Source organism: Mus musculus, chromosome 8, assembly GCF_000001635.26.
Source record: "Mus musculus strain C57BL/6J chromosome 8, GRCm38.p6 C57BL/6J".
In the NCBI taxonomy this organism is placed as follows: domain Eukaryota; kingdom Metazoa; phylum Chordata; class Mammalia; order Rodentia; family Muridae; genus Mus; species Mus musculus.
The window spans coordinates 55,928,355-55,950,247 of record NC_000074.6 but is presented as its reverse complement, the minus strand read 5'-3'; the positions used below and the strand labels follow the sequence as shown (position 1 = coordinate 55,950,247).

At 34.7% G+C, this 21,893-nt stretch overlaps 1 protein-coding gene across 2 annotated transcripts in view; it reads right to left on the bottom strand.

The window, feature by feature from the left end:
- Positions 1–9,830, bottom strand: part of Glra3 (glycine receptor, alpha 3 subunit) — a 189,653-nt gene extending 179,823 nt beyond the window's left edge. For both annotated transcript variants that reach the window (NM_080438.3, NM_001368774.1), the window contains exon 1: positions 9,274–9,830. In NM_080438.3, coding sequence (NP_536686.3) covers positions 9,274–9,344 — 71 coding nt within the window. In that variant the 5' untranslated portion in view covers positions 9,345–9,830. The remainder of the gene's footprint in view (positions 1–9,273) is intronic.
- Positions 9,831–21,893: the final 12,063 nt, after the last annotated feature.

The following is a 21,893-nucleotide window of genomic DNA, read 5'->3' as shown; positions in this document are numbered from 1 at the left end:
GAATGAGAGTGTTGATGTTTTACTGGCACTTGACTTCTTGCAGTAGAGAAAGGCAGGTAGAGATGGACTTCAGTAGGAATTTCATGTGCAAGATATTCATGTAAGATAATGGGAGGGACTATGAATATGCCACTGCCTTTTTCTGAAAGAATTTACTCTTTGAGAAGGGGGAATGCTCAATCATTATGCTTTTGGGACATTGGCCTAGGTACATGGAAGTTATGTCCCTACTGAGTCTAGGGATGAGATCTGAGGTGGTATCTTAGAGATGGTGACATAAAATGCATACTGTTTAGCCAAAGAAGTGGAATTCACATTTTCTCTTAGTCATTTCATGGAGGGGATGGGGATATCTTTTGACAAGGTTTTAACTGGTGATCTCACAGGCTCACACTTGAAGGATTATTTGAAGATTCTGAACAAGAATTTTTTTCAAGTCAAGCATTGCTGATGATGACTCTTCACACCCTACTGACGATATGTAATAACCCCTAGTTTATCTGTTGCTAGAAGTTTTGGCAGATTTGTTGTGAAATTTTTGTAATGGCTACATTCAGCCTTCTCTATTTACCTAGCAGGAGACTTGCTGGAGCAAAGACCAGCACTAACGACTGAGATCTGCTGTAGAAGGCTACCATAACTTCACATATGAGATTCTACATGTCCTTAATGTCAATACTAAAATTACAGTAAAATACACTAAATCAAAGTGTCCCTAATATTCTTTTGTAAAAAAACCACATAGATAAGAATATGATAGTCATCGAATAGGAACTCTAGTCAGGGAATTTACAAACTAAACTATATTTTAAGAAAGCCTAATGACTTCTTAAAACAATGTATTTATAAAAGATCTCTGCTGCTTTGCTTTTAGGACTACTTTATATGTAGCAGTATCAGTAGTTGAACGACATAATTTGTTCATCTCAAAGCTGCAAAGACCTAGTAATCTAAAATTATCAAAATATGTTTATTTCTCAATTATGACTCCATGTTATGACTATTTTATAAACTATAATTTTATATGATTGTATTATATTGTATAATATATACAGAATTTTATAAGTATGCAATTTTAGCATAAGAATCATCACATCAGGGTGGTAACCATTAGAATATGGGGTATCACTACCCCAAGGAAGCTAGGCAGATACTTCTTCTTGTATAAGGTTTTAAGCTTATATTATTTCATAAGAACAAAAACATAGAGTATAAAAACAAGAGATACAAAGGGTGTATTTGTGGTATCATAATTTCATGGCTATGGTTAGAATAATACATAGAAAATATTCCTTAAAAAAGCAATAATGAAACAGATCTGAGAAAGAATTAATAACAACGATGATTGAATAATTATGTGATAATATGTATTGCATCACATAATCCATCGTCTTTGTGAAGTAAAAAACTAGAACTTCATTACAGCTTTTAAAAGTTTTCAGTGTCTGTATGTTTTTTGACCTCAAAATGGGTAATGTTTTCAAAGTATAAATTGTTTGGTCATATATCTTATATGAGATGTTGAATATAAAACTTACTTTTTATGTTATGACAGATACCTTTTTAAAAAACTATTTGTTGAGTTTCTACTTAATATCTGATATTGAATTAAACATTACAGAGATAAAACATAGTTCAAAAATAAAACTGTCCCTGAGGAACTTACAATTTTAAAGTAAGAGAAAATCTGCATAAAACTAAAACACAAATATGAAAAAGATACAGTGTGTACAGCAACTATCAAAAGAAAACATTTTGCATCAACACTTTGCATATTAGAAAGAAAATGTAACCATTGTTCCACAAAGCTTAATAAAAACCATGGAAGGATACAGGTGAAATTTATAAAGCAATTTTAAACTGGAGTGTTTAAACTTCACACGTGGAACCAGAGACTAGAAAAATGCTCCTGACTTAAATCCTGATTCAGGTATAGCAGGAATGTTGTCTAAAATGTAAAACTCTAAAAAGAAGTCAATAAATAAAACCTAAAATCTAAGACTAATGTTTGCATGTGTAAATATAGGGAATGCAAGCTTAAGCTTACTTTGGATAGAAGAAATAGAATAGTAACTTAATTTTATTTTATTTTATTTTTTTTCTTTCTTTTTTTATTACTTATTTTCCTCAATGACATTTCCAATGCTATCCCAAAAGTCCCCCATACCCCCCCCCCACTTCCCTACCCACCCATTCTCAATTTTTTGGCCCTGGCGTTCCCCTGTACTGGGGCATATAAAGTTTGTGTGTCCGATGGGCCTCTCTTTCCAGTGATGGCCTACTAGGCCATCTTTTGATACATATGTAGCTAGAGTCAAGAGCTCTGAGGTACTGGTTAGTTCATAATGTTGTTGCACCTACAGGGTTGCAGATCTCTTTAGCTCCTTGGATACTTTCTCTAGCTCCTCCATTGGGGGCCCTGTGATCCATCCAATAGTTGACTGTAAGCATCCACATATGTGTTTGCTAGGCCCCTGCCTAGTCTCACAAGAGACAGCTATATCTGGGTCCTTTCAGCAAAATCTTGCTAGTGTATGCAGTGGTGTCAGCGTTTGGAAGCTGATTATGGGGTGGTTCCCTATAAGGCAGTCTCTAGATGGTCCATCCTTTTGTCGCAGCTCCAAACTTTGTCTCTGTAACTCCTTCCATGGGTGTTTTGTTCCCAATTCTAAGAAGGGGCACAGTGTCCACACTTTGGTCTTCATTCTTTTAGAGTAACTTAATTTTATTATTAAAATTATTTAACAAATTCATTTTTTGGTAATAAAGAAGTCTCAATGTAAAGAATTTTTAAATCTGAACAAAGTCCCTTGCATTGTAAATGTTTCTCAGATGTTCCCAGTGTTAGGTAGGAGTCCCATGGCCCAGTTATCTACATACTAAGCCTCATCTAATCATGTTACTTGAGTAGTTATGTTTGTAACACCATCAGAAATATCTCAAGGTTTAGTATAATCAATGTGGAAAATGTGTGATTGCAAGCCCTCACCAATTGCCTTTGACACTCTTCCATCCATTAACACTGTAATAATACTAACAACTTAGCTTTCATGTTTAACTGCACCTGGAAGATTACTGCTAGGGCTTAAACTCCCCATTCTTTACGAGTGACACTTTCTCCAGGAAAACCTCTTGCATGGAGATCATGCATCTCAGAAATTGTGATAGGGCCACATATATTTATCAGTTTCCCCCTCTGATGACACCAGAGGATTTAAATTCTAATTTAGAAAATGCATGTTGGCATGCAGTTTTAGCAGAGATTCACCTCTCGGATGAGCTTCTCCAGTGATTGCACATTTTGTTGGTTCTGTCATACAACTCCTCCTCATCCAAAACCATACTGAGGTAACTTTCTGGCTTCTTCTCCAAGCAAAACAAAGCTCTAAGCTGTCCTATTCTTGATGGGATGCAGCAAAGTAAATACAAAGCAAAGAATAAATATATCACACTTCTATACAGACATGTGCTTATATTTGTTGTTTTCAGTAAGTATTGATAATCTCCATATAAAGTCTCAATATTAAGAATTACAGGTAAGCTTGGTAGGAGAACCAGAGAGGTTCCATTATCCCCACCACATGCTACAAGAGATCTAGGCTGAGTGTTTTTTTACCTGCTCCCTCTCTTGTGTTTTACCCTCACTGCCCCTGCATGTGGTTTCCATTTCTTCTTTTTTTCTAACTGCAGTTAAGTGTATGTGTATATTACTCTGTGTAGTATATTACTCTGTGTAGGTGTGCACATGAGTGCAGATTCCTGGACCTTATACTCGTGAGCTTTAACTGCTGAGCCATCCCCCCATCCTATAATTGTATTAGTTATATCGCTCTTTGTGCAAAATCCTCTAATATTCTTTTTATAAACATTTGCTACATCTACATTGGTAGCAGTTAAATTACTGCAGATCTCTACTTACCTAAGGGATTGCAGGACATAAGGGTGGTGTTTCATGCCTGAAACGTTCTAAACATTCAGTGCTCCTTTCAAAATTAACCCAAATGTTCTGCGTGCCTCTAATATTTAAGGTATGTTTTTGAACAGAAATACATATATGTAGTATAAACTATAAAGCAATCATGCAAGTAAAGATTTATTCTTGTAATTTAAATTGTAATTATAATTTATATCAGTATTTACTTGTTTTTCATCTTCAAGAAATTATTTTCTGTGCTGAAGATTGAACCTAGGGTTTTACATACATTATACAAGAGTTCTACTACTAAGCAATACATCCAGCTTTATTTTGTTGTTGTTATTATTATTATTATTATTATTATTATTATTATTATTATAGGTTTGAGGAAGATTCTTGCTCTGTAGCACAAAAAAGCTTTTAATTTTCAGTCTTTCCCACTTAGGCCTCCTTGTTAGCTGGAAGTACTGACTCTTACTGCCAGAATAGATTAATTTCTATTACTAAACTTATGATAACCTACATGCTTTTAGACTGGGTCTTGCTATGTTCACTTGGGTGTTCTTGAATTTTCTGGGTTCAAGTAATTCACCTATCTCAGCCTCTTGAGGATCTGAGGCCACAAGAATGCCGCAGTATCCAGTCATTACATGTAACTTTGATGGAAATTCTGTCTCTCAAGGAGAGGTATACATAGCTATTTTGATCCAAATTGTAACATGCCCATATACTAGTAACTACAGAGTTACATCATTTGCTTCTGATTTTATTCGTATTCCATTCCATTCCCTCTCTCTTAGGTAGAACTTATTTTTATTGTTATCAATTTCTTTAACATTTATTTACTTGTGTATGTAAATAGTATGTGTGTCTATGTTTATGTAAGTATTTATGTATTGGGGCATATACATTTTATAGCACAAATATGGAGTCAACAAAAGTAAAGGAGTCAGTTTTCTCCTTTAACCATATTATTTCTAGGGTTAGAATTTGGGTTGTCTGGCCTAGCCTCAGGCACCTCCCACAAAGTCATCTCTAAAGCCATCCGGGTTTACTTTGGTAGCAATTTTAATAGTTGTAACAAGAAGAATATGATCTTAAATCACAAACTATGGCTTCTTCCACTAACTTTGGCAATCAACATTACCTAGGCATACACTTTGTGACTGTACAAGCACCTATAGCTCAAAATAGTCTTTTGTTATCATTGAGGAAGTATATGGCCAGACTCAGAACAAGTGTCAAACCTTCTCAATAGCTTCCCTGCCTTAAGCTTCTGAAAACAGTGCTTGCATATTTTTTTGACAGTTGACCCCACTTACTTTTTCTGTGCTTTAAGTACTATGCTTTGAAAGGTAATAGTTCCCCAGTCAATTATAACTAACCATGCTGGTTGCACAAGCATATATATAGAATTTGATGAAAGAATTAGACTGAAATTCTTAACATTATACATGTGATTGACATACCATGGTACAGATGTTTGAATAAAAAGAATTAAGTTTATAGAGGAAAAATGTATTTTGTAACCTACTTTGTAATCTGAAGCACAGATTGACTAGGATGCTGGATTATAATTCACTTCTATGTATTTTTTCATATAGAAGAAGAAGATTCATGTATGTGAGGTATAATTCATTGAATGTATAAAAATTATTGAATAAATAAAAATTATTGATTAAATGTAACCTTATGTAATAAACCTTAAGTGTAAAAGTTTATTCTTTGATATATATTCTTTTTCAATTGTTAAATAAGAAAACAGATACCTATCGCAAAAAGCTACTTAAAAGGATTGTTTTCAATCCGTAAGCATAATAAAAGCCGAACCAAGAACTTAAAATGACAAAATGTTTTGGTAGACTTTGAAGTAATACAATAAGACATATTTTCCATCTCATTAGCATTGACCTATGAAGTTTTACACTGTCAGGTTTAGCCACAATATATTTTAATATATCAAAATGGCAACCTATGTTGGGCCTCTATAAAAATAAAACGTTACCTGTTATAATCTGCTGACCACCATGTTAAAGAAAATTTTGCTTGTGGTTTTGTGTTTTGGCATTTATTATGCAAACCCTTCTTAATCATCACCAATTTGCATTTCAAAAAGAGATGAACAGTGACGTTTTGTTCCTTATTTTATTAGGATTAAAACTAAACCCAAGAAAAGTGTTTAATAAAACAGAAATGTTTTAGTAAAGTGTGAAAGCTTTAACACTTATAAATTTGTGTCTACACAGTTTTGAAACATAAGTCTATTTAAATATATGCTTAACTCATCTTATTTTAAGTTTTCTTTAAAATACCCAAGACCTGATGTTTCTTCCTAATGGATAGTTCCAATTGATTTGTGCTAATAAACATTCTTGCTCTTATAATTCTGACTGATTTCATCAAAATTAATTACTAAAACTTAGAAATTATCCTGATATATAAAGACAAAAAAAATTGGTCTTTCAATAATAATCATGGAAATCAGGGAAAATGTTAGACATTTTATAGTATCTTTGCACTTACCCAGATATGTGTGAGTAGAGGAGCTCAGATACCACTTATAGAAATAGAATTATGTATAAGAGCTTTGCAAGATTACAATGTCTACAAAAGTTTAACATTCTCATTTAACCATATTCATTTCTGCCCTATCATTCAGAAAGTTTTCTAAAGAAAGTCTCAGATGTGGAACACACAGTGGTCACATACATACATATGTGCATATATATATATATATATATATATATATATATATATATACATACATACACGCATACATACATACAAACAAAAGTACATAAATCACTCGATGTTCAGGGATATTCATGATAGAATTATATTTGGCCAAAGTTGAAAAGTAGTCTGTGAATCCATTAAGAGAGCAAGGAGTAATTTGATTGTCCTAAGATCATACAAAGTGTTCCCATGCTTTAATGAGAATGTGTTCCTGCTATGTCCAGCACCTTGGATAATCATACAAACATAAAGTACTGAAAAATGAATCAGATGCAAATTATTGTTTATTCATAAAGTTCAAAACAAAGAAAAACATATTTGTGGCATAAATTATGATAGTTTTTACCTTTAAGAAATGTGATGCCTTTGAAAGGACATGGAGGTGGTGGTTGGTCTGAAAACCTACCTAGTATTTGATTTTTACTCCTAATCTAGCTCTTTGATCTCTTCACCTGTGTCTGTTCACTTTTGGGAAACTTTAGCTAAATATTATGTATATATTGATTTAGAATTATCTATGATCTTTCAACAGAACTTTTAAAATCTTTTAAAAACCAGTTAGTTATTTGAACTAGAGCATTATGAATGATTTTGGTGATTGTTAGCTCCTGCTGCCTCTACCTTGTTCTGGAAAGAGTTTGCTAAAGTATTTTAATGTTAAAGTATGATTTCTGTTGTTCAATAAGACTGTAAGCTGACTATAGCTTAAAGGAATGAAGAAAGTCTTTGAAAGCACTATCTTCACGTCTTCTTTTCTATTAATTCATCATAGGTAGATTTAGTTAACAAAGAATAATTTCCATGAAGATGTTTTATACATCATTTTCAGTAACCATTCCTATGGAATACTTCTTTTAGTGACCATCACCTGGAGTAAAAATATTTATTTTCGAAATGCTACTAAAATTTTCACAGAACAGTGATAAAATCTTCTCTGGCTTTTGACAGAAAAAATGATAAAGAATATAAATATAAATAAAAATCTCATTGGGGAAGTCCTTTTCTAAGAATTTATGATTGAATTATTGTTTAAAATTTTTAATCATTAATTAATGATATTAAAGATAAATTGTAATTATGTATTGCTTTTGGAGAATTTCACTAAAAATATCACAAATCAACACATCCAATAATGAAAATTCCATATCTAGTTACTATAAAAATATTGTGATGAATTGTCATTATATAAAATTTCACCTCATTGACTAATATATTTTAATAATTGACCTTAAATATAAACTAAACAGACATATCTGCTGTTAAAATATATATTACCACCATTGATATTAAACATTGTAAACGATTATACATAAAGTAGCATGCATGTCAAAATGACTAGTGTATTTTCACCTGAATTTTGTGCCACTTTCTGTAACATACTCATGCATGAGACCTCTACATGCTTTTGATTTGCTACATAGATATATGAGCTCTGTCAATTGAAAGTTACAAAGACCGTAAAATCATATTAATACACTTTTCACTGAGAATACTGTGATCTGAGCTGTTTTAAGACTTCAATTTAAAAGGAAGTTTAGCATTTTTAGGAAATGTAATTTTCTACTCAACCATTTCCTATTACAAATAGGCATGCCAGAACAATATGTGATTCACACTTTTAAGACAGCCAAAAGATTAAAACTGGAATTACTAACACAAGGAGAAATACTTACATCACATGGAAACCAGTATATGCTTAACTGATTCAGTGTTCTAGTTATTTAACTTTGCACTCTTGAAAAGGTTGTCAGCCATAAAGTGAATATCCCACAGTAATTATGTGATAATACTAATGAAAAACTTATGTTGCTAGTTTAAATATCTATAGGAACATTTTTTTTTTTTGCTTTCGTACAGTGTTTACTGAACAATGGAGTTTTAATTATCTTAACTTTCACCTAGCTTCCCCTAGTATCTTCTACATAACTGTGAAGAAAGGTAGAAAGACTTCCAAATAGCATTGAGACATAGGAAAAACTGTCATGGCATGACAATTTTACAAGTTAATAGTCTTCTTATACTGCTTTCTTCCAAAAGACAACTGTAGGCACAGAACATTTCTGATGATTTATTAATTATTTTGCCTTCATGCATTGCTGAATTAGGTCATTGCAAACTCGTACCTTAAAGTTTCTATTCTTTTACCTAATCAGTTCATATATGAAAATGACATTTCTCTAATCAAAAATTGTTTATGTTCTACAATATTATTTCTATTTTCATGATGGCCCTGTTTCTAATTTTGTTTTGTTTTGTGTTTTAAGAAATTAACGCCCAGAAATTATAATTCATCATTACCAAGAAAACTCTAATGAGAAATATGTGAGAAGCAAAATATCTGTTTTCTTTAAGTCATTAGGTTTGAAAGAGTAACGTGGGAAGAGCCCAACTACTCAAACACACACCCTCGGTGAAAAACAACAGGAAATTATATATCTCCAGATGTCTCAATAGATAGATTACTAGGCTCTTTGAAACAGATAATTACGATATAAAGTATTGTTTCAGTAAGTCAGAACACAGTCCTAGGTTTCTCAGCTTCCTCATTAACAAGTGGTTGCAGATTAACACATTGGTTTATTGAGCTCTCTTAATGAGATTGTTAATGCATGCGGACTTACCTCAGTAACAGTGCGGCTTCCCAGAAGTAAAATCCAGAAACTAGTGTCCGAAAGTGTCTCACGTGGGCCATGATACGGAAAGAGATCCACGATCCTGAAAGCAGTCTTATCCAAGGCATGGGGGACCAGAAAGACAGAAGTGAAAATGTGACATGTAACCCCTTGGGGCTGCTGGAGATAAACGCTTGAGGAGCTTCAGCACCTCAGACAGCTCCCGCAGGACTGAATCCCTCTTTCAAGCACTTGATGTTTTCCTGGACCCCTGCTCTGTGCACTGAGCAGAAAGATTCACAGGGCTACAGATATGCGAGTGATTTCACAGTGAAGCTACAGAAAAGCGTGAGACTGTGACGACGCGTCAGGAGTGCAGAGGTCCTGAGCAACAGTTCCCCCAAAGCTCTATCAGCAGAAAAGGACTCGCCTTTTCTTGGCTCTGACCCAGGCAGGGTTCGAAGAAGAACAGCAGCAGTCAAAATTGGGAATGCTGCTCCACTAGGTCCAAGAGCCAGAATCTCACTCTCCACCTTTGCATAAATCCCACGGAGCGGAGCGCGGCAAAGACAGGCGGGGGCGGGGCCAGAGGACTTGTCCTTCCCGCCAATCACAGCTGCACAGCAGGACAGAGTGACAGGCCTCTTACCAAGCAAGGGAATGCTCAGCCTTTCAGCCCCTAAAAAGGAGGGGCTGTGTTTCAGAATTGGTGCAGAGCCCACTAGGCTCCTAGAGAGAGTGGGGAAGGAATCCTTGGAGCTGAAAAGGGGAGATTCAGTGGTTTGCAGAATTAGAGGGCAGAACTACACGGGGAGGCTCCTTCCCTTTCAGAAAAAAAAGCACAATTTAGTAAAGACATATCTTTTCAGAGATGACTACTGTCTCATAGAGCTGGGAATGCAATGCACATGCCCAGCCAAACAAGTTGCTTCTACAAGCATCTCATGCTCAGAGCCAGCTTGCAGGCAGTTAATTGACTTTGGTGCTAATGAGGCTTCCAAAAAGACTAAGGGAAGAAGTCTCCTGAGACTGGAGAGACATCACTTAGACTCCCCCCACCCCCTCAGTTTTTAAATGATTGGCTCGGATGTTTTAAATGGAAGAACTAGCACGTAGTACTAACTGGTATATTTCTTCTTTCATCTTTTCAGAGCTCAGTCTCTCATCTCCACTCTGTGTGTGTGTGTGTGTGTGTGTGTGTGTGTGTGTGTGTGTGTGTGTGTGACCTAAAATAGAAAATAGAAAATCTTTATTTCCAGTTGGCCAGTATCAAAATGTTCATTTCTTTTGACTTTTTAAAAAAGTCCATTACGAATTTATTCTGAAAATGCTCCTTTCAACTCTTTAACTTTTTTCAACAACTAAGCTACATATTAAGAATACATTCTTAACGTGTCCCACAATCTTTTTCCTAGTTGAGTTAAAATTGTAATTTAATGGAAAACTAGATTTAGCTGGAAGTATACAAGGCATCCCTTACCAACCTGCTGAAATAAGTTACAGTGAATACTCTTATTTATGTCTTCTATTTAGTAGATCACATTAATTTCATTCAGTGAAAAATAAGTTTTCTGAATTCGTTTCTATATTTGTAGAAGACATGTTTTATGTGACTCTTTTCTGATTTAAATCATCAACTTACAGAAGACTCATAAGAAACACATCAGTTTTATACCTCCTAGAAGGTTCATAATGCTTTTTTTTTGTATCTATATTACATTTGTGTGTACATGTATGAATGCACACATGGATGATTGCATGGACTAATGTATGTCATGTTTGAAGGTTATAAGATAACGTGTGGACAGGCAATTCTGTCATTTCACATTGCGAGTTGGAGGGATCACACTTAGGTCTCTCGCCTGGCAGCAAATACATTTACCTGCTGCGACATCTCACTGCCTCTGAGAAGATATCCTCTTTGAAGAACCTGTTGAAAACTTACACTACACAGATGCTTCTCAGTTACTTATTCACTGATTAAAAATTACAGCGCATTGCCTTTTTGGGCATCCCTGGGAGGGGAGCACCTTGGTTCAGTAGAGGCTCAATGACCCAGGGTAGGGGCATTATAGGGTGGTGAGGAGTCGGTGGGTGTGTGAGTGGGAGAGCACCCTCATAGAGGCAGGGGGAGGGGATGGAGGGAATAGAAGGTTTGTAGAAGGACAATTGGGAAGGGGGATAACATTTGAAATGTCAACAAACAACCAATAAAAATACAATTTTTAAAAAGTACACACAATAAAAATATACCTATATTACAATTTTCTTATTTTATTTCTTGTTCAAGACAGTAATTATTTAAGTCCTACCACAGCCAAGCAATGAGACCAAAGCTGAGCAAGGCCCATGGAGGAAAGTTGCTAATGAACTTGCTTCCTATGGCCTTCTCAGCCTGTTTTCTTATACTGCTCTGACCACATGCCCAGAGGTGGTGGTGCCAGACACAGTGTTCTGGGGCCACACCAATCAATGGTTAATAAAGAAAACTGCTCACAAACTTGCTCACAGTCCAGTCTCCTGGAGGCAACTCTAGTTAGTCATTCCTTTTCCCCTGGTACGTCTAGATTTGTGCCACCATGACAAAAGCCAGTTAGTGTAATGTTGTTATAATTAATGATGCTCAACTTCATTTGCAATTAAGGATTGATGGGAGGGTGACCCCATTCCATCTCCAAAATTTAAACCAGAATGGCTCCTGTCTAAAGGAAATACAGGAACAAAGAGTAGAGCAGAGACTGAAGAAAAGGCCATCCAGAGACTGCCCAACTTGGGGATCTATCCCACATGGAGATGCCAAACTCAGACACTATTACTGATGCCAAGAAGTGCTTGCTGACAGGAGCCTGATACAGCTGTCTCTTGAGAGGCTCTGAGAGAGCCTAACCAATACATATGCAGATGGTCCAGCCAACTATCAGGGACTACAATGGAGGATTTAGGGGAAGGACTGAAGGAGCTAAAGGGGCCTTATCTGGCATCAGTGGGAGGGAAGGCCTTTAGTTCTGTGAAGGCTTGATGCCCAGTATAGAAAAATGCTAGGGTGGTAAGGTGGGAGTGGGTAGGTGGGTTGGGTAGCAACCTCATAGAATCAGGGTAAGGGGGGATGCGATAGGAGGTTTGCAGAGGGGAAATCAGGAAAGGGGATAACATTTGAAATGTAAATAAATAAAATATCCAATTAAAAAATAATCTCTCAAACCATGGGCACAATGTTAGAGTTATCAGAAGATAAGATGTGGTTTCTAGTTTTGAGTTCTAGAGTACCTTGTTGCATCTCTGACAACTTCCTTGAAACTAAAATATGTTACTTGGAAGGCCAAAAGTGTGTAGACTTATGAAACACCTATCCTCCAAACATGGAGAGTGAAGAACAGAATGCCTCCAACTTTTGTTTAAACAATTGAAATTAATATTCTGCATTCTAGAAGATGTTGAAGATAACTTGAGCAGTTTTGAAATTTTCTTTTGAATGGGCATTTTATCAACGGATAGTGATGTCTTTCTCAGTACATCTCAAATACTCATGCTCTTTATTAATTATTATTAATAATGATTATTTTATTATAATAAAATTTGTGTATATATACCGATTTTAACACATAAATATGTGGATACAACCTACTACATCCATGGTGTTTGTCTTGTGTGTATTATTTTTTTTTTAGAATATATATAACTGTATCATTTCACTCTTCCCTTTCCTCCTTTGAAGTGCTACCATATATTCTTCCTTGCTTTTGAGAAATCGAGGAATTTTGAGAGTGCAAGAAATTACCTTCCCTGAAGAAATAAACACAAATTGGTTACCCAACACCAAATGGTTATCCCTGGAAGCATATGCTCATGTAATGTTATACAGAAAGAGCAGGTTATACTTATACACATATGTATGTAGGCAACAAAAGTTTATGACACATAAGTTCTTTAACCCTGAAAGGGATATTTTATATAAATGACTAAGTAGAAACTGGAGTAGATCCTCCGTTCCTGAGGTTGAGCATCTGATTTGAGATCTGGAACAAAGGGGCTTTCTCCTGACACCCAGGAGGGCTGGCATCCCACTTGCTCTTGCACCATAAACACTGTTTTTCAGAGACTAGACTTCCTTTGCTTGTTTACTCCTACAGTGAAATTTAAGGGCTAATAAAGAAATAACAAACATACAGAGAGATCAGTCTGTACAAACAGACCTCATGCTAGCAAGTACATTTGTTTTTTTGGAGACAATATTTGAACAAAGTGCATTGCAAACCTTTCTCCATTAAGAAATGCTGATTTTCTAAATAACTACTTCAGAAAGTAAATTAAATATCAGTTTAATAATAAACTCAAGGCAATTTGGTGATAGAGAAGACACAGTAGATCTGTTTTGTAGCACCATGATTCAACTTCTGATAGAAAAACATGCAATCAGACACTTAAGGAGATGAAATAAAATAACAAACTGAGACTTGCATAATTAAAAACATGTCAGAAATATAAGAGGTAGCAAGTATATAATCTGTGACAAAATATCTTAGTGAGTTGAAGAATTAATAAATTATTAAAAATTACCATTCTTACTAGGTTGCAGACAGTTCTGAAGTAAAAAATATATATAATTAAAGCCTGCTATAATTAATAAGTTTAAAATTAATAGACTAAAAATTAAATGGAAGAATTTAAGAACTTATCATTAGAAAAAAAAGGTATTTTATTACAAAGCGAGGCCTTAGTATTAACTAGACAGGTCTTTTTTCCAATGTAAAGAAACCTGCCATCTCTGGCACAGTATATACAGTCATCCAAGTTCATTAAATACCAGAGCAAAACATGACAACCCTGGTCTATGTAGAACTGCAAGACCTCCAGATCTGCATATTTGCAGCCTGTATCAGAAACAGAAAAAAAAAAAAACACAAAAGAAAAAATGAGAAGGCAGATTAGACGAATAAAGTAAATAAACACAGGTTTATGTATTTACTTTGGTAAGTACATAACATTTAAAGTTCCTAGAAAACCGGACTAATACAATTGTGAATGTAAGAACTACTATCAAATTGCTGAATAGATTATCATACTTACTTAAGGTTTTGAACTACTTCAATCAAATGTGTATGTTAGTGCATTATTAATATTAAGGTGTCTTAGAGAGTATATGAATGGTGTAAGGTACAAGAAATAATGTAATGTCTTTTGTTCATTTTTTAAAAAGGTAAAATAGTAAGATATCATCTAGGAATGGTAAAATTCTCAGTCTTTTGAGTAATTTCAAAGAAGACCACTTTATAACAAATAAAGTAGAATAGCTTTAAAATAAATAGAGGAGAGTAAGAATATATTTAAGTTTACAGTACAAAATTCATTAATGCCTTATCAATGTTTAATCTTCGCTCTCTTTCTCTCTCTCATACACATACACACACAAACATATTATAAGATCATATGTGGTGCAAATTTAAGTTAAATATTGATGTGTTGTCAACAGTCGTCTGTGTTTGGAAATCTTATTCATGGTTTTCAAGTGGCTTTGAATAATTACAACTCAATTAAATTTCTTTTGGACAAATTTACTTCTCAGATATAATCCAAGAATTATACTTGCTTTCTTCTACTTATGGAAGACATGTAGAAGTCAGTTTTTCAAAAGAGGTTTGGCTAGTGTAGAGTTTTATTATAGGTTTATCTTAATTGGTGTTTGAAAACTTTAACACATTCTGTACCATGCACCACAGACAATATTTATGGTGTAAATCTTGTGGTTGGATATACATTTTATTTTGATTATGTTGTTATTAGAAATTTTCAACATGGATAAATTTTGACTCATTTCCTTTGAATTGAAATATTTCATTCAGAAGGAAGTCTCTTTAAGAGTCAAATGTAAAGAAAAACTATCCAAGGTTCAGGAACTTATCCATTCACAAGTGTCAGGAAGCTCCTAAAGTTTACAAGATCCATATAGGGTCTCTCTGCAAAGGTATAAAGTCAGCAAAAGTTATTGGAGAGAGAAGACTTCAACCTGCCATGTTCCCTACTACTCTCACAGGGATGCAATTTTCCTGAATTCACACTAGTGATGGGTTCATCTTTCTCTTTAAAAACTCAGCTCTCTCTCTCTCTCTCTCTCTCTCTCTCTCTCTCTCTCTCTCTCTCTCTCTCTCTGTGTGTGTGTGTGTGTGTGTGTGTGTGTGTGTGTGTGTGATATCTATGCTTCTTAATGAAACTCCAATAAACTCACGGTTCCCTTTGCTACACTTGTGCCGAATAACTTTGTTTTGTTAGTGTTATAAATAGGTTAAAGGGACACAGCTTTATCTCTCCAAGGAAAGTCACACGATATTACTAAATCCTATTCTGTGTAAGACTTTAAAACAATGAAAAATGGTTATAGTTTTAAAATCCTAATTATTCAAGTGTATCATTTTTATTCTTAAAAATAAAAATCTGTATTCACAATTTTTTTCATAAATTTAAATTTCTGAAGATATTTTATAGTTATCATTTACAATATTAATATCAAAAATCATCTTCTTTAAAGATATTGTGGGGGGGGGGGCGGGGGGGTGGATAGTGCCATCCCTGGGCCGGTGGACCTGACTTCTATAAGAAAGCAGTCGAACAAGCCCTAGAGACTAAGCAGGACCCTCCATGGCCTCTGCTTCAGCTCCTGCCTCCAGGGTCCTACCCTGCCTGAGTGCCTGCTGTCTTGTTTTTGATGATGGACTGTTATATGGGACTGAGTGAAGTAAGGCCTTTCTCTCCGGGGTGTTTTGGTCATGGTGATTCATCACAGTGACAGTGACCCTCACTAAGATGTGGTCCAAGATTCTGTCAATGGGTGGACCATGATGGATGGTGGATTCATCACGCTCACCTGTTCCTATCAGAATTCGGACTGGTTCTGTGACTCACATGAGTTCCTTTTTAAATTTAATTCGTTAAGCTCATTTTATTTGTTTTTCTCTAAGGCTTGTGTGGTGATACTATCTCTTACTTTTGGGACTCTGATGGTAGAAGCAGGTGGATCTCTGTGAATTTGATGCTAGGTTAGTGTCTATTGAGAGTTCCAGGCCAACCAGAGCAGAACAACATTGTGAGACCCTGTATCAAAACAAATGGATTATTAAAATGGATTTGCTCATCTAAAGATATTGTGAAACACCATTTAAGTATGTTTTGTATTTTTCTATGGGTACATTCTTTAATTTTAAAAATATTTTTGAAAATTTCCTAAACGAGTATTGTATTTATACAATTTACATCCCACCCCTGCCTACAGTTCTTCCTGTGTCTATCACCTCATTCTCAATTTTTAAAATTTTTTTTTCTTTAATTATTATTGTTACATATTTACAATGTGCTGGGTTCATTTAGCTAATGGTATAAGTGGCTTTCTGAACAGTTTGACCATTTAGCTACCTGGAATGCATGATATACATTTTCTTTTCATTATGGTGGCTGATGATGAAAACTTTTAGAACCATCAATAGTCTAAGAGGACATTTTGTCTTTTATTTTCATTTGTGTCCTAGAAGTAATAATGTGAGAGTGGTATTTATTTGTTGAGATATCTAAGTTTCTAGGAGAACTTTAAGGAGCATTACCCATATTTGTAGTACTGTTTGTGGGGATGTGAGGTCATTTCAATATTGACTCCTATTTTCCTGTTATCATTTTCAAAATTATGTTACAAATAAGCTATAGAGTTGTATCTGTAAAACACTTTCACTTGTTTTATATTCATTGTAATGTATTTCCCATGATTCTCAGTTCCATTAAAATTTTATGTTGTAGAATTATTGACATTTTCATTATAATTTCTGATACCTATAATTCTCATTTTTGTATTTATCCATGAAAAGGAATAGCAATTTAATGGCCAAGAATACATCTTTATTATTGATGCAATTTTTAAAATATCAGATTTAATAAAACCTAAGATACATTTTATACTATTTGTTCCTCCTTAAACTACACAATCCAGCAGTTCTTAAGTATTTACATATAGTTTTGTACTATTTAAAGTCTTTAACAATGAGTCTCACACTCCTTTATATTCATTTTAATTCTTTTTCATCTCTGGCTTCTAACAAACAATAAACTAATTTGCTTCCATAAATGGGCTTATTCTGCATATTTCCTATAAATTGAACCATGCCAAATGTGGTCAGTTCCTTTCATATATCTTAATATTTTCAGATTGGCTTAATTAGATTATTAGGTAGATGTATAGATAAGAGAAGATTGAAATACTTTGATTTTTCAAATGTTATGCCTAGTTAATATAATGTTTATAGATCATGTGTGTCTGTGTGGTGTGTGTGTGTGCAATTACTTATGCGTCCTTGCAAGTGTGTGCACTTGCATATATGCACATGCATATGCAGGCTAGATTACTTGTTGTTTTTTTTTTTTTTTTTTTGAGACAGGAACATGGGGTTCACTGATTAGGCTAAGATGGCAGGCCAGTGATCGCCCACGGAAATCTGCTTGTCTTTACCTACACAACTGTGATTGCAAGGATACACATCTACAGATTTTTTTTCAGTGCTTGAGATTAAATCATTTTTTTATTGTTTGTGTGGCAAGCCCTTCACCAAGTGTAATAGTCAGCATTATTTTAGAGTAGATAGAGGTAAACTCAAAGCAAAAATATGTTGAATGATTAGAGATATAGCACTATGAATGCTATAATATATACTAACCCCCATAATTGATATCCCATGATTAAATGATAAATTAAAGCATCATTATCACATAATTACCATAGTTTTATGTGTTTATTATTGTATTGTACATGATCTGTTTGTGCACAATGAAACAATGGCATGACCCTCCTGCTGTAGTGTCATAGTGTGGTCGTAAATGTTCACCATGCCTCATTGTTTTACCCACTCATCCTTTGTTTCTTCTATTATCTGTCAATCACTCTACTTTACACTATTTCTGTTTTGCCTCTCTGAAATTCATGAATGAGTCTCTCTATTTAATTTTATATCTGTATTTAGGACTTCTGTATGCCTTTCCATGGTACAATGGCTCCTTTATTTTTAAAATTAAAATAATATTCTATTCTTTGGGCACAACATAAGTATTTGCTTTTTAGTGTATTTAAGATTATCCTGATTGTTTCTGTATTTTATAAATTATCAATGTAATTATCTTTATGTATTTTGTAAATATAAATATTTTCATCTCTCTTAGGTAAATATAAGTAGTGTGCTAAATCAATAGGTAAATATTGGTCATGACTTAAATTTTGTGGGTGAAATAGCTTGGTACTTTTCAGTTAAACTGTCAGTTTACCTTCTAAAACAAACACATTGCTTTGCATTTTTACCAGCAACGAATGGAGGTTCTTCTTTTCCACAGCTTGCCAGGCATGGTACTACGAAAGATTTTGGCTACTCTTAGCATTGTATAATGATATCTATTGTCGTGTGATATTCTGATGGCATGATGCAGAAGAACTTTATGTATGTTTGTTTGCTTCCTGCCATCCCTATGTGGTAAAATGTCTTCTGAAGCCTTTGGCTGATATCTAAGTTGAACAGTATCTTCCTGTTGAGCTTGGAGAGCTTTATGTGTGCTTTTTATATTAATATCTGATAAAACATATATTGTATAAACAATTTATCCCACTATGTGATTGATGTTGTTCTCTCAACAGTTGTGTCTTTCACAAAGCAAAATTTACTAAATTTAGATCTATAATATATTTTGAGTCAACTGTTGCCAAGACTGTAATATCTGTGTCCATGTACATTCCTCTGCAGGTGAATTCCAGCTGTTTACCACTGCACTAGTGAAGGTGCTTCAGAGAACTATTAGTAGAGAGAATAGAATATCAATACACAAATTAGTAGTTTGATGTGTAGATGATAGAAGATTGATTAGATTTGGCTCATATAACTTTGAAGGTTATAAGATTGCAACCTGCCCTGATGATCTTAATATTTCAAAAGTTTGAATTCATCCATGTATGAAGGGAGACTATTGACATCACTCCCAGACTGAGGCCTAAGGCCAGAGAATCTTAGAGTGTCAAGAGACTTTTAAGTGCCCAGGATGAAGGAAAAAAAAATAAAAAAAATAAAAAAAAAACAGGAAATCTGATGTTGAAGGGAAGAAGTAAATGAATTCTAGCTACAGGATAAGAGAAAGCAAGTAGCACATTTGTTCCATAAATTAAGACAGTTGAATGATGCACTCACACTACAAGAGGACCTCATCCACCCCTGCACACCAAATGACCACATGATAGCTTTTAAGAAATGTCCTCAACATTGCCGAAATAACCTTCTACTAATGTCCCCATACTAATATCCCTTAATCTTGTCAACTTGGCTGTTAAAATAATCACCTCAACTTCTACCAGTGGAAAATATTGTACTTTCTTGACTATGTTCCTTATGTTTTTAGAAATGTATTCTCTATGTATTACTCTTTAATTCATTGTTTATTTCATTGTTTATCAGTTTGCCAGGGCTACACTTTTGATAACTATGGTTTTTAAGACATTGTTCTCCTTAACATCTTCCTCTTTTCTCAGGTACTTTGGAGCTTTTATAATTTTTTAAAAATTTTTTATTTATTTACATTTCAAATGTTATCCTCCTTCCCAGTGTCCCCTCTGCAAATCCCCTATCCCACCTCCCATCCTCTGCTTCTATGAGGGGGCTCCACCACCCACTCAACCACTCCCACTCACCACCCTAGCGTTCATCTACACTGGGGCATTAGCATCAAGTCTCCACAGGATCAACGGCCTCCTCGCCAATTGATGTCAGATAAGGTCACCCTATGCTACAAATGCAGCTGGAGCTACGGGTCCCTCCATGGGTACTATTTGGTTGGTGGTTTAGTCCCTGGGAGCTCTGTAAGGTCTGGTTGGTTGATATTGTTGTTTTTCCTATGGGATTGCAAACCCCTTCAGCTCCTTCAGTCCTTCCTCTAACTCCTCCATTGGGGCCATGCTCAGTCTGCTGATTGGCTGAAAGCATCCACATCTGTATCCATAAGGATCTGGCAGAGCCTCTTAGAAGAGAGCTATATCAGGCTCCTGTGATCAAGCACTTCTTGGCATCAGCAATAGTGACTGAGTTTGTTTTTATAATTTTAATACATTTTTATTATCTTTAATATAGAATGGACCCCTTTATTAGTGATTAATATCATCCCTAGTGAATTTACTTCTATGAAAGGTTCCCATTTGTTTTAAAATAGTGTTGCCATGATAAATACACACACACACACACACACACACACACACACACACACACACACACACGCACACTTGAAGCTTTCTGGCCAGTTACTCTAGCCAATCAGATTCAGTGAGACAAAAAGTTTGAGAATGATAGAAAACACATTGATCTCTAGCTCCTGTATCCCAGGCAGACATTTGTCATGTGCAACCCTACACACCTGCATACACAGAAGCACACACAGAAGCGCGCGCGTGCGCGCACACACACACACACACACACACACACACACACACACACACAAATCTTTAAGGTTCAAAATGATCACTAATGTTAGATGTAGTTAAAATACTACCTAAGTGTATAACAAGTTCAGTTTGTTTCATTTGTCCTATGTCCCTGCCTCTGTCTTCCATTGTATTTAACTTTCTAGGGACTTCAGTTACATTTTATGCAATTTAATCCTCTTTTCATTCAAAGAACACTCATTGTATTTTTTATGTTTATATTTTTCCACATTTGCTCAAAAGTTGGCAATGATGTTTACAATGAATCAAACTCTGTTTCAAGTGGCAGTATTCCTCTTTCTTCATGAGCCATTTAAAGATCTCAGAATAATAATGTATTCCAACTCTTTTTACCCATCCCTTATATAGCATGATATTAAATTTACTTTTATGTTAGCACATTATTATGCTTATATAATTAGAATGAATTAAGAATATAAACACTAAACTTTATATTTTACCCCAATTGACCTTTTCTCCAATGTTCTTTCAATCTTAATATCTGTATATAATATCTGTATATATATTAATATCTTAATATCTATCTGTATGACTGCCCTTTACTATAATTTTTGTGAAAACACACCTTTCAAGGTAGCTTCCCCAAGAAAGCTACAATCTTATATTCTTTCTCTTGAGAAATCTGTTTTGCTCCATATTTTAAGCACAGTTTTGTTGGCTGTGAAGACTCTGGGTTGTTGAAGTGTTTTTCCTCAGCATCTTAAGGTTTCATTACACTCTATCATGCATGGATTCTGGGCAGTCAGAGGCAATTTTGATTTTGCTCCTCTTTATTATGCTTTAACTATGGCTCCTTTCAGGCTATTTTTCCTTGTTTTTTGATATTCTGTATTTGAATATTATGTGTCTGTGTATAATTGTTTTGGCATTTGTTTTGTTTGATGTTCTCTGAGCTTCCTGGATCTGTTGTTTAGTGTCTGATATTGATTTTGGAAATTCTGGTTCATTATTTTTTCAAATATTTTGACCATATTTTACCTCCCCTAATCCACTCACTCAGCAGGCAGAAATTGGCTGATGTCTATGAGGTCAAGCGTTATGTGGAGAGATCCAGGTCAACCAGGGCAACATAGTTAGAATTTGTCTCAAAAAATCAACCAAAAATTAATTAATTTTCCTTTCCATTATA